The 14519-nt window shown below is 43.6% G+C and overlaps 1 protein-coding gene across 1 annotated transcript; it reads right to left on the bottom strand.

Moving 5' to 3' along the window:
- Positions 1-3416: 3416 nt before the first annotated feature.
- Positions 3417-5610, bottom strand: LOC131288200 (serine/threonine-protein kinase meng-po). The gene is made up of 4 exons (XM_058317314.1): positions 5286-5610; positions 4904-5003; positions 4653-4835; positions 3417-4578 (listed from the first exon to the last, which is right to left on the bottom strand). The coding sequence occupies exons 1-4, from the start codon at positions 5608-5610 to the stop codon at positions 3417-3419; spliced, it is 1770 nt and encodes a 589-aa protein (XP_058173297.1).
- Between the last annotated feature and the right edge of the window lie 8909 nt (positions 5611-14519).

Below are 14519 nucleotides of genomic sequence, written 5' to 3'. Positions count from 1 at the left end.
ACACGAGCTGCCTGCTTGAGCCCGTAAATACTGCGACGCAGCCGGCAGACTTCATTCGGTTTACCACTCTCGTACCCTGGTGGTTGTCGCATAAAAATCTCCTCCTCGAGATGACCATGAAGATACGATGTCTTTATGTCAACGTGTTTCGCCAACATCTTCCTTTTGCTCGCTAAAACCAGCATCGTCCGAAAAGTTATCTGTTTTACGACTGGAGCAAAAACTAGATCATAATCGGTCCCGAATTTTTGGCAAAAGCCCTGCGCCACCAAACGTGCTTTATAACGAACGAGATTGCCGTCTTCGTCCGCCTTGCATTTGTAGATCCATTTCGACCCGATTGCCTTCCGTTGTGGCGGCAGTTCCACTAGCTCCCACGTATTATTTTCGCGATGGGACTGCATTTCCTCTGCCATTGCCGACTTCCACTTGGTGCTCTGTGGACCGGATACAGCTTCCTTATACGTCCTTGGTTCAGGCAAACTTTCCATCACCAAATTCACTTCCTCGTCGTATCTTACCGGCGGAACGCCTGCTGTTTTCCTCTGTGAACGACGAACGGTATCAGTAGACTCCGGAGGTTCGGTCTCTGGCACCGCAGCTCCAGCTTGAACTTTACAGTCATCATCATCCCACAGTCCACGAAGCCAATTGTTGTCGTTGTCGTTCCAAAACCCTCGTGGCCAACCATCACCTGGACAATCCTTGCCGTAGAATTCGGACTCAGAGGTTGTTTCGTGAGTCAAATCGGGTTCAGCTTCCTGTTTCACTGTTTCATCGAAAGACCACTCGATTTCTTCCCTTCCAGTCGGACTATCCTCCAGTTTGGGTTCATCGTGATGATGCTCCTTAGATCCGTCGCTGAATTCGAGAAAACGAACATCCCGACTGATTTGGATTTCTCCCGTCCGTGTGTTTAGCATCCGATACGCTTTATGTTCCGCGGAATAGCCGACGAACGTCATTCGTTTCGCCTTGACGTCTAACTTCTTACGCTTTACCGACGGAATGAACACGTAACCGACGCATCCAAATAGTCGCAAGTGGGTCAAATTTGGTTTTCTTCCGAACCAGATCTCGAACGGCGTACGGTCTACTGCAACAGATGGCAAACGATTTTGCATGTAACAAGCGGTGTTGACTGCCTCCGCCCAAAATCGCTTGTGCATGCCCGCGTCCTGAAGCATACACCGGGCCATCTCACTCAGAGACCGGTTTTTCCGCTCCGAAACCCCGTTCTGCTGTGGTGAATGCGCCGCAGTGTACTCCACCTTTATTCCTTCATCCGCGTAGAATCTCCTAAGTGTCTTGCTGGAGTATTCTCCACCCTGATCGGAGCGAATGATCCGCGGTTTACGTCCGAACTGATTTTGAACCAATTTCACAAATTCGCGAATCTTATCCTCGACCTCAGATTTTTTCTTCAGGAAATAGACGAAACTATAACGACTGTGATCGTCTATTAAGGTCATAAAGTAACGACATCCCCCTGGCGTCGTCTCCTCCATTGGGCCGCACACATCACTATGGATTATATCCAGCACTTTAGTCGATGTCTTTTCTGCATCCTTGGTGTGTCGGCTGTCATTCACCAATAAGGCCCGTTCATCAGCCATATTCAGTCGGTATAGGCCACCCACTTTATCAGCTGTAGCCACGACTTTCGCACCGTAAACAAGCTTGCAATTGCTTTTGTCGAACACTGTATGAACACCTTTACTGCAAAGTTTGGGCACTGATATAAGGTTGCACTCTATACCCGGGGCAAAAATAACGTCCGTTAGTGTTATCGACACGTTCTTTCCAAAGTCATTGTCGCACGAAATAACCACGCAATCCCCTATTCCACCCGTACGGATAGATTTGCCGTCCGCTGTAAAAATCTCAGGACGCACACTTCTGTCTAAACGGCTGAACAACTTTTCATCGTTGGCTAAGTGTGATGTTGCACCAGAGTCAATAAGCCACGCACGCGTAGTTCCGGGAACACTGGAACGCACCGAAAGAAGGAACGACGCTTGGTCGTTTTCGCGCACTGTTTTTGCTCGTTCTATCACCTTTTTCTTTTCGCTGCTTTTCTGCTTCAGGAACTGCTTGCACGCCTGCTTCTTGTGACCGGGTTTTCCACAAAAGAAGCACACAATAGACTCCTTGTTCGTTCGGCTGCCCGTTTTCAGCGCCCGCTCCTCCGCCGCATCACCGCTATACAATTTTTCGCTTTCATCCAGTAGCTTGGACCGCACCAGCTCCATTGTTAGATCTTCGTCGGAGCGGTTTTCCAAAGCGGTGGTGAGGGTATCGAAAGCCTTTGGTAGGCTCCGCAAGATCATAGCTACTTGCATGTATGGTGACAATTTTTCTCCAGCATTCTCGAGACGAGAATACAATTCCTCCATGCTGTAGAGGAAATTCTCCATACTCTCTCCTTCAACGAAATTTGCGCTGCATATTTCCTTTAGAAGTGCCACTTTTCCAGTTAATGTAGCTTTATGGTGGTGAGCCTTCAGGGCATCCCACGTGGATTTGGCGCTTGTTTTATCCAGTATGAGGTTATGTTGGTTGTCCTCAACCAACAAAGCGATGGTAGCTCGCGCCTTCGAATCCCCTTCCGTCCAATCGGAAGTTACCGGTGCCGGCGCGACACCCGGGTCAACGTATTTCCACGTTCCCTCCCGCATCATCACCATTTTTACCTTGAACGCCCACGCTCGGTAGTTCCGATTATTCAATCGAACAACACTCACTTTAGAGAGATCCATTGTATTTTTTGTTTTTCTGACTGCGACTAATTTCACTTTTAAAAAAAACTTCGCCCGAAAGATTAACAACACTTAATACACACCGCGTGGCCTGGGCCCATAACCTGTTAGAATTAGAGGTATATGGTCTAATTTCGGATCGGGAAACAAGGAACACGTGCGACCGATTCCACTATACACACAGGAATGAAATTCTTTATTCAACAGTTCCGGTCATTTGACACATGCAGTGCTGCCAGTGTCATCAATTCAGTAGTTGTTCAAACCAGCTTGGTTCAACACTTCTTGTCAAACCAGGTTGGTTCAACAAATCTTTTATACTATACTGCGTTAAACATAAAGTAACACCAAACGCTTTGGTTTATTTCTCAAAAAATAAGAAAAAAATGATGTATTCATTGCAGTGATGGTCCACTTGGTTTTTTTGTTAATTCCTTCATATTGATATGGATAGCTCACATGCTGGCCGCGATCGATTGAACCGTAATGATCACCGAAACGGCATTTGAGAGACGTGCAGTAGTTTCTTAAAACTGTGCTGTTTGCTGTTGCTATATCGAAAAGATAAAACGAACTCACGGTGCACGGTGCTGTTAAAACCACATAAAGTATGCTGATTCTCGATCTCCCGCGATCAGCTAAAAACCGCAGCGTGGTTCACTTTCTTCGGAAGAAGATCTTATCGTAGGCACTCTCTGGTTTTTTCTCCTGTACTCGCTTTTCCACTGGCGTATTAAGGAAGCCGTTTGATCCCCTATCGGTTTCCAGCTCGTCGAACTCCAAGCTCTGACTATCACGATCGTCAGCCGATTCCGGTTCCTCGTAGGGATTGCTCTCCGATCGAATGAAGGTGGACCGTTTCGGTAGTGTTGGGGATCGCGCGATTTTCCTGCTGCTCGGTGTGGCGGTCTTTGTGCCACCGTTTGAACTACCGTACCCACTATCCTTCACAGTTCCGCGCTTGCCGAACGACCCGTTTCGGGTGACTTCTGGCACCGTGACAGCAGCCGCCGAGTTAAATGCCACCTTCACAAGCCCTTGCGTGGCCCTGAGGAGACTATGCTTTCCGGTGTTGGTCGAGGATGCCGGATGTCCATTGATGTTCGGCGTGCTGTTGTTATTGCCGTCTTTCGCGTTCACCGATCCCATCTCGCTCGGACCGATTTGAATGTTTCCTGTGCGTGGATCAATATGCTTCTGTGACGCTTCCTTGACGGTGGAGTTGATCTTTTTCTCCGCTCGCTCTAAAGCCGCTACCGACGACACGTGGCCTGGTACGGCCGTTCGCGATACGTTTGAGGTGGGTGTTGCGGTTCCGGAATCGTCCTCCTCCTCCTCTTCAGCAATCACCGACGACTGAATCCAATCTCGGATGCGATTCTTCTTTGCTGCCCGGTCAACCGTAGTCTCGATGCCACACTGGGCCAACGTACCGAGCAGCTTATTCTTCTCTTCGACACTGCTGTGGAAGGAGTACATCGAGGGACACAGCTCGTCCGGTTCATTTTCGGCCATCTCTTTCTCGGCAGATTTGGCCAGCCACCGATCGTCCAGGTACTTTTGCAGATCGCTCAGTGTCTTCAGGCGCCGTTCGGAGCGGGGGTCGAGAAACTTCTTGAACAGCTTGCACGCCCGTGCGGATAGCAGCTTGAACAGCTTCGGGCATCGTTTCATCGGAAAGGTAAGCGTTGCCTGGTGCCACTGTTGGTACCGGTTGAAACGGGGATCATCTGCGGATGCTTTCTGCCAGGGTAGGCATCCAGTGAGACACACAAAGCAAACGATGCCAAACTGCCACACATCGTGGGCCGTATCAGTCCTGTGGAGGGACACGAAAAACGTAGAAAGTTATCCAAAAAGGTCCACCATGCAACTCTGCACCATACTTCTTACTTGTATTTGTCATCCGTTTTGACAAGTAACACTTCTGGAGGACTGTACGGTAGCCATTCGTTGCGCCTCAGTACCTCTTCACCTAGCTTGCGCGATTCACCGAAGTCACATAGCTTTATTCGTGCGAAATCCGACCGAAACACTAACACGTTGTCTAATTTGATATCCCTGTGAATGAGTTCTCTGTGGAAAAAATGCCATAATGTCACGTTATTTCAAATCCGGTCCAGTTTAGGCTTGAGTAAACTTACTTTTGGTGAATATAATCAATAGCAGAAGCCAGCTGCCGAGCTACACGTTTTGTGTGCAGTTCTCCAATTCCACTGTCGGAGACATTTGAGGTCAGGTCTCCTAGAAATATTAAGAGAAAAAAGGGGTTACAATGACGTTTGCAGAATAGTTATACTGAATGAATGTGTGGATAATTTTTCAGAATAGATCGAGCATTATTGGATTTAAAAGCAAATTTTAGAATATTTTTAATGGAAAAAAACTGACAACTTTTGCAGTTATCGAAATCAATTTACAAATTAGTATCACTGATTTAATGTAGCTGTTTTATGAACAATTTCTTAGGTATGGTAAAACGCAGACAAGAGAGCAATCTTCCTTTGTGTTGATGAATCGACTTACCTAGCGGTGCATATTCCTGGGTGAAAACATAGAACCCTGCCGTTTCAAAGGCTACATCGTACGTGGTAACGATATTCTTGTGCTGTCCCAATAAGAGACTAAAATGAAACTCCTTGTAGAAGTCCGTCAGCGATACGAATGGCTTCGGAAGGAGCTTCAAAACCATCTCCGTATCGGTGGCCCGATGCTCGACGAGGAGTATTTTTCCGAACCATCCTTCGCCCACTATCTGTAAAATATCGAACTCATCCGAGAGGACCACCTTATCCAGCTCAAACTCACGGATTTTGTGAATGTTTCCGCTAGATTTTTTAGTCGACGCCATTGTTGCTTTGCCCGTTTGCTCGGTGGTTCGTTCTTTATTGACAATGATGCGATGAGTGTGATTCACTTATTCTCTGCACGACGATCTTCTGCATTCACTACGGAGGAACCGACCTTGCGACAGCATTGTAGTGCAGGCCGTGTGATTTCGTATCTGTGAGAGACAGCAAGATCAAACCAACCATCAGATAAGAATTAACAACACGGTCGTGTTATGAAGAGCGGTATTTATTTGAAGGACAAATTTCATTGCGTTGCACGCGAATCGGTACCAAAATAAACGCACGCATAGCGAGAGAAACCCAACAATCAGACAACGACGCGACTTCCCAGATTCTAAACGAGACGCTGAACCTGTCTGGGTTGATGTCGTTTGAATAAATTTAAAACAGTTTATAATGCTCATATGCGTTCATTTCTTTTACTCTGGGCGGGGTTATTCCTGCCAGACATATCTAGGCTTCCGTCTTGTCGCCCTTCTTACCATGAAACAGTTTTACAGAGCAGGGAAAAAGCTTGATTGATGGTTTGTCGCTGTTTTTGAGTTGAAGCGAGTTGAGTACACTATTTTGACATTTACTGGTCTGATAAACGCATGGTTCACTGGTGATGCCCGTATTCCTGTTCCCGTGGATCCAGTTTCGTGGATCGAGCAAGAAGTTCAAGCATTTCCCATTTCTCTCGACCCTTCACTAGATATACTTTAGCCGTGTGGACTAATGTCCAAAATTGCCAAAAAAAAGCAATTAACATACCATCAGCGTACCAGCCAAAGCAAGCCAACAGGTGATCGTGTTTCGTGTTGGATGCTTTCGTTCTGGTAGAATAGCAAAGGCACTATTTATAGCTGTACGGCACATGTAACCCCATCTTTGATTTCTTCGATGGTAATTTTCCGCGATTGGTGGTATGCCCGTGGGGACACAAATGGAATACCTCTAGATACTGACCCGCTCGGTTTTTGATGTAGAATGCCTTTGGGTAGACATTGTTCCGGAAAAAGACAGATCTAGCAATTTTTCTCCCAAATTGTACAGTAAAATATGATGGCGATACAAAATGAAATGATTGAGAACTTGTTGATCTTAAAATTTGCTTCGAAAATGCAAATTTGCTTCAAAATGCTCACATCAAATGAGTTTATCCACCCAAAGAGCATTACCACATCCAATAATGCCATACTGACACGCTTGTCAGCGGACCTTGAGGGAGAGCGCACTCTTGCGCACTTTGTTTGGTATGTTCGGCGTTAAGCCTTCGCTTTGGATAACGTAACGCGTCACTGTGATTGGCATTTTGGCGATAAGAACACGCCGAAAAAAAAACCACACCGAGTAACCGCTATTTGCTAGGCAATCCCCCAGTGTTTTCTCACTCCGGGAACTGCGTCTTGCGACAGCATGAACGGGTTAGATTTATTTATGTGATTGTGGGCTGTGTGACGAAAGAGCGGTCTTTAATCCCTCAACCAGGGTTTTTGGTGTCTTTTATGGGGTAGATGGGTTTGTTATTGTTACACCATACGTAGATCCTACACCTACATTGTTTAATCATATCCAAATAACACATTTGTTAAAATACGGTTGTAATTAAAATAATCGTTTTGCTAAACCTATAAAACCTTAAAATGCTGATTTCCAAACAATGTTATAATATTTACCTGATAAATATGATTAATTTCTCCTTCATTTGTTATTTCTTCGTCCTAAGGCTTACTGGACTTATTTGGTGTATGTAACGTCAGCATATTCGTAATGGGTACCATACAGATTCAATCCCACGATAATAATGAAGGTAGTAGTAAAGCAAACGATCATTATCTTTTACCGATTTTTGTAATAAAAAAATGCATAATTGTATAAAATATGTTCAATAAATCTAACGTTAATTTTATGGCTTTAAATAAACCTTACACAGTCACAGATTTTAAGCACTGATTAAATAATTATTTACGCGGCGGTTGTTCATGTTATCCTTGACTTAGTCACACTTAAATTTTAATTAAAAAAATGTAAGTGTAATTTTTTGTGATAGAACTGAAGTTATAGCGCAAACTATGAAAATTTCACCTAAATTTCTTGAATGGTTTATAACTACGAAACTAAACGTTTTAAGGGATGTATACTGCTTCATTCTACCTGATGGTACAATGGATTAGAGTTTCGGTTTATGTAGTTTCCTCAATATTTCATTTTTTTCCTCAATATTTCAATGAATTGAAAACAAATTCGTGTTAGATTATACTTATCTGAAATAATATTTAATGCAATAAGATTATACTCACTTGAGTTGTGTTGATTTAGCAACGAATGTAATTTTGGGAGTGAAAATTTTTTCGCCGACCCCGTAGTCGAGTTGAGTTGAGATCAGTTTAACTACTTCTATGGAAGATTGATTCACTTTCTGTGGATTGCAATACACAACTTTGACTTTCTTTGAATTGTAACACACAACTTAATATTGTCAGTTTTTTGCGAAATTACACTGACATACATAGTCATACATAAAAGTTGCAAATTAACATGCGATTTGCATTACAGGTTGAAAAGAAAAAAACAATAAAACAGTTTCGTTAGTGTTGAACTGATCACTTGCTCAAGATAGTATCGAAGGCACTATATACACAATGTGTACACAAATATATTCGAGTGGCGACTGTTGTGCAGTTTTAGTAGGGAATACCTTTGCAGAGCGTTTGCTGTGCAATGGAAACCCGTGCCAATTTGAGGGTCAGGCATAAGTGGCACGAACATACACTTAACAGCGGCGTTGCACTTCCATGTTGCGAAAATTTTCTCTGAGAGTAGGATTTTCCGGGTGTGGTTGGTTCAGTCACGCCGTCGAGAATTCCCCGTGACTAGCCTTTTCATCTCCGTTGCACACGATCGATTTTTCCTCATGGTATGCCGTCGTCACCGTCGTCGTGTTCAGGAGGTTGGTATCGCTTTCACATTTAACCATCTCGCCGAGAGGCCCTGTTTTTACGAGGCGGAAAATGACGCCTGCTGTGCTGCGGCTGCGGATGCGATCGCGTTAGTAGCTCCGGTGGCCGCACCGAGCTGATGATATTCTAAATTTATAAATCACTCGAATTTTACACAACGTAGTTGGTACGACACATCGAACGCAGCTACGCGCGGCCCGTTCAGACGATCGTCTCGAAAATCAAAGACAATTGTCGCAGAACTACATTTCCGGTGATACACCGGCTTCAGTTTTAGCACAAATTAAAGACACCTGGATCGGAACGCTGCCTGGTTTCTCACAATTCACTACCGTACCGGATATGGGTTTAATCTGAGGCGATAGGCGAACACTATGTGGAAACATCAGATCGCGAGCGAGGTATAGATCCAACTGAGCGTGGTGTAGAGAGCAGATGTGATCGTGAACATCATTGCGGGCAAACTTTTCAGTTTCACTTGTGACGGAGCTAGGGTGAATGTTTTGAAATGTGCATGCATACTCTTTTCACTCTCTGCTCTTGCGCTCTAGTGATGCTATTTTTGAAATTTGGGTGTAGCGTCTAATTTCCGCCCAAGATTTTGTATTCCAGATCATAGCAGTATCGTGAATGAAAAGGCACAGCGATGTAGCATATAACGAGTTCATTGATTTCTTGCTCTGAACATTGCTTGTCAGAAGACACCTGACCATGCGTTGGCTTAGACAACATCTATTCTGAATACCTAAAGAAAAATGTAGTAGACAGGGGATTATATGCGAGAAAACCAAATCATTACGTACATAGCGTATGCCAAAACATTCTCCCGGTTTTTATGAAAACAAAATTCAAACTTCCATGAGCGAATTGGTCAAGCACAGCATAATATTGAGATAAATTGTTTTCATTTGACAAACAGGTGTGAGTATTCTATTTCTACTTCATTTATAATGAAAGAACACAGTAAACAGTACATCAGAGTTTCAATGGATCTTGCGACGGTAATAGAAAATGCAATGGAATCAATTGTATGATCAATGTCTAGTATGAAACGATTTTCGTGTTTCGGCCATTTCGAACGCGAATCATCTTTCTGCGTTCTTTAAAAGTTCACTACAATTAGGGAAAAATCGTAAAGCTCTCGATGCTTATCAGCCGCTATTGTGGTGAGGAAATTTTGTGTGATCTCTGTGAATTACAGTATTTTCCACCTTATAATTCCAAGAGTGCATCAAGAAACTAACATGCGCCGTATTTCTGGTAATAGTTTGCGCTTCATAACGACAACAGCACGACAACTGTGGCATGGCCGCTCTACAAAGCCACATTCAATATCTAACTTATTTCAATGGGCTGTCGCAACAGTCATTTTCATGCGATAGATGCTAAAGATATGGCAAATAGAAAATACCTGGTGATATCGTCCCGCACAACTAATCAGCGACAGATTACTTTCATCTAGTTTTTCCGGTTTTTTCGAAGAACCCAAGACAACCACCCAAGTCCAAGTTTTGGCGCTTTCGGACTGTTCGAATATGCTTTTTCTCTTTCCCCCAGATTGGATGTACAGGAGTTCGAAATCCCGATTCGATTTCTCGCTCGTTCCGCACCCCGCGACACAAACCTTCATGCGTCTCGAGTCCATCAACTTCATATACCGTTTTGTTTCGCACCTGCGCTCGCTCACCTCCCCAACTCGTCGCACACCTCCTCGACCATTTACCCCTGCCGGCGCCGAATCGAATCCCGTTGACGCCACCAGAGCAAACGATTTTTACAAAAAAATTCAAAACTTTTTTATCATTAGAAATTACTTACCAAAAGCTTTTTAAACCAAGAATTGGCTCAGAAATCTCCGATTTTATTTTTGAATAAATCGTTAAGTATTGCTTATTACTTTCCATCTCGTCGCACATTTCTCTCGACCGTTGGCGCCTCCTGGCGCCTCTTAGCGCCGTGTTGATTCCCCTTGGTGCCATCCGAGCTAAAACTTTTTTCAAAACATTTAAAAACTTTGTTTATCATTAGAAATTAACGACAACATTATTTCAAGCGGATACCTCTTACCAAAAGTTTTTTAAACCAAGAATATCCTTAGAAATCGCAAATTTTTTAATTTAGCCAAAAATAGGTAACCAAATAAACGCATTTATTTTATTCATTATTGTGGTATCACGCACGCGAAAATTTGATTCTCAAGGCATTTCCGCCCTACTGTTAGGTCTCATCCTGGGCTTTCTCGGTAGTAATACACATAATTTGTGGAGGGTTGAAGTGCAATGTAACTAATGTTTGCATTTAAAAAAATAGACAAATTTTGACGACTTTTATGCAAAAACGGAAAACGCTAGCAACTTTCCGTTAAAAGCAAAATAAAGAGTAGCATTTCTTTAAATTTAGGACAAGTTTGATAACTTCATCATTTGAATTGAAGCCACCGTAGCCAAAACATTAAACCCGCTACGTTTGATTGTGTGTTAAAACATCTACCTTTATCGCGGACCACGTGACCAAAGAATATTTAAAGCCAGACGGCGACAAGTGGTAAAAAAATCTGGTACTTGTTGCTTTTGAAGCTTGTTACAGTATATTTAAAATATTGTCCCTTTACTCCCATAGAACGCCATACCATTGCTGAAAACCAGGGAGAAAAATTTGCCCAAAGCCGCTGTTCTTCCTATCACGAATTAAGCAACTTATTCCGTACAGAAAACATCATAAAGAGTGCAATTCTGTTGTTTTTACTTACCTGGCCACAGTAAATCATACGCAAAAAGCATCGTAGGACCCATTATAACATTTTAAAGTCCAACCGGAGTAGCATTTAGTCATGAATGGCTCACAACAACTGAAAAACATCTTTACACGATTGGTTTTGTCAACTACAGCTAAAGTTTCGGCCAACGACCGTAAGGCCGGCTTACTGGCCGTCAGAATATTTTTCTAAAGTGCATTAAAGATGTAAATTTACAATAAAATTTACTTCATTCAATTAGATTGTTTAACGTTTTTCTTATCACCGATTAAAATTTGTCTATTTTTTATGCAAATGTTATGCGGAAGGTGCTGTACTTTTTCAGCGCTCTGGGTCATTATGCATTATGTCATTATGTCACTGGAATCATTATGTCATAGGGATCGAGGCAGTCGGAGAAGCCTCGGTGCCATTTTTCAATGACCATGTGCCAAATTTTCTTTTGGACTTCATCAGTAACAATTCTGTCTCCATCATTTGTAATTTAGTATGCAAAGATCCCATCATCTCGTTCAGAGACCTCTGCAGGAGAAGGGAAAGGCACATTTACCATTAAGGCTGATTCGCACGTCGGCAAGTGGCAAGTGCAAGTGGCAAGTTGCCGGGTACCTACCCCGTGCGAATCAGGAGCTAGCAAGTGGCAAGTGGCAAGTAGCTACTTGCCACTGGAATAGAACCGAGTCTATTTTTCGGGCAAGTAGCTGGATGTATTGGTTGACAACTCGTGTAATTACAAGTTGTCAAACAAAAACTGTTTCATTTTCGTGATTTGTTTAGGATAATTTTCGACTAATGTTCGAGAAATATTATTTGATCGTATCGTTGATCGATTTTCTCATTTATTGATGATGAAATAATGGTAAATTAAAGTTTATTTGTTATTGTGTGAGTGAGCAAGTTACCGGCAAGTACTTGCCTGCAGTGCGAACAGCTACTTGCCACTAGCCTGCTTACTTGCCACTTGCACTTGCCGACGTGCGAATCAGCCTTTAGAAACGATAATTCTCATGCACACTTAGAAACTATCAATCGAACGATTTTGATAAGCACGTGTATCTCGTTCGATTTGCACCTGCTGATCTTCTTCCGACGGATCTCACAAACACAGGAGCTTTGACCTTTGGCAGAGAGCGCCATTGATCAATTACCATTGATCAATTACGATCGAGCGTCACAATAATTTGCATCCATACAGACTTCAGTCTCGTGTTGAAAGTGTGATCAGCAAGTCACGCGTGATCAATTTTTCAAAGTGCTTTCCTGTGAGATAAAGTGTGCAAGACAAAAAATCGTGAAGAAAATGCCGCAAGAGTTGAAACGTTTGCGGACAACTGGTGCGCTGTATCGTCGGTCTATGGCTCGGGAAAAGCTGCTGCAAGCTGGGGCGGGTTCCTCTGGCTCTACAGCCATTTCATCAAGCGAGCCAGAAGCGCATTCTGGATCTTCGGAACAAGAGGAACTTCGTCCGGAGCTTGACGTCGAGGTCCAACTTTCCGAACCTTTTTCCGATGACGATAATGAGAACGAAGACGAGAAAAACTTTGATTGTATCGATGTTTTGCCTTTGTTAATGGGACTGAGGTATTGGGCATTGTCCACTAACCAGTCAACCCATTCGGTAAACATGATTTTGAGGCTTTTCCTCAAAACGGGCGCCAAAGTTCCGAAAACTGCCCAGACGCTGCTCGGAACCCCTGACAGCCCATCGACGGAGATAGTTGAAATTAGCGGCGGGCGGTTCTGGTACAACGGAATCGGAAAATCGCTGTACAGCTATTTTCGGTAAGTAACATATTTGAAAGGTATAAACTTTGGGTGAATGCTAAAAATTTTACGATTTATGGTTGCAGCTCTAAGAAACTTCGTCTCAGCGAAATATCGCTGAATTTTTCTATCGATGGGCTGCCATTGCATAATAGCAGCAATATGCAATTTTGGCCAATTTTGTTCAATATACACGAGATGCCAGAAGCACCGGTCATGACGGCTGCTATTTTTTGCGGACCGACCACTAAACGTGAACGAGTATTTGGGGCCCATGTGCGACGAAATCAACAAGCTTCTCGAGCACGGATTAAGCATCGATGGAAAGCGGGTTGTGGTGAGGCTGCGCGCTATCATTGCCAATACTGTAGCTCGGTGTTTTATAAAGGGTAAATCTCGGTGTTTTATAAAGGATTTTACATCTTGTTCTCAGGTGTAGTTGGCCATAACGGCTACTCCAGCTGCCAGAAATGCACCATAAAAGGGCGCTATGTGGCCCAACATCACAAGGTGGTGTTTACCGGCGTGGGGGCAGAAAAACGGACCGACGAAGGGTTCCGAAACAACGCGTACCCCGAGCATTGCAAACAGCAGACATCGCTGTTGCAAATTCGAAATTTCGATATTATTAAGGATGTCGTTGTTGGCGATCGCCTTCATTTGATCGACTTGGGAGTTACAAAGCGCTTACTGGAAGGATGGAAGAAGGGTACCATCAGTCGGCAGTGGTCCCAGGATCAGAGAAGGAATATAACGGAGGACCTAGCCCGCATCAATCTGCCAGTAGAAATTCACCGAAAGCTGCGATCCGTGAACTACTCCCAGTTCTGAAAAGGATCGGAGTACGCGTCATTCCTCCATTACGCCAGCATTGTTGTGTTGAGGGACAACATTGACGTACATCAGTACAATCATTTTATGAAATATTTTTGTGCTGTATCTTTGTTGTCCTCATCGGCGTTTAGAGCATACTGGCCCATCGCTGGGGAGCTGCTTGAACGATTCATTCAAGAGTTCCCTAGCGTCTACGGCCAACAGATGATGACTAGTAATGTTCACAACCTTCCACACCTCCTGGAGGAATGTGAACGTTTCGGACCACTGTCAACGTTTTCGACGTACCCATTTGAAAACAAATTATACCACCTGAGGCGCTTGATATGAAGCGGGCATAAAACCTTGGAGCAAGCTATCAATAGGTTATCGGAATTAGAGAAGTTTCGACAAGAAAATTCCAGGGCGTTCGAAATTAAAAAACCTAAACTAAAGATAAGTGGTAGCCGGGTCACAGCCTGCGTAAGGCCAGGTTTGGTTTTAAAAAATGACCCAAAGAATTGCTGGTTTCTATCAAAACACGGCGAAATTATTAAATTTATATCAGCCATCGTGGACCAAAGTGGACTTAAAATTACTGGCCAAAAACTTGACCGAACAGAAGAGTTTTTTA

Source organism: Anopheles ziemanni, chromosome 3 (assembly GCF_943734765.1).
Source record: "Anopheles ziemanni chromosome 3, idAnoZiCoDA_A2_x.2, whole genome shotgun sequence".
Taxonomy (NCBI): domain Eukaryota; kingdom Metazoa; phylum Arthropoda; class Insecta; order Diptera; family Culicidae; genus Anopheles; species Anopheles ziemanni.
Note: the sequence above shows the minus strand (reverse complement) of the source record. Positions and strands in the feature narration are given on the sequence as shown.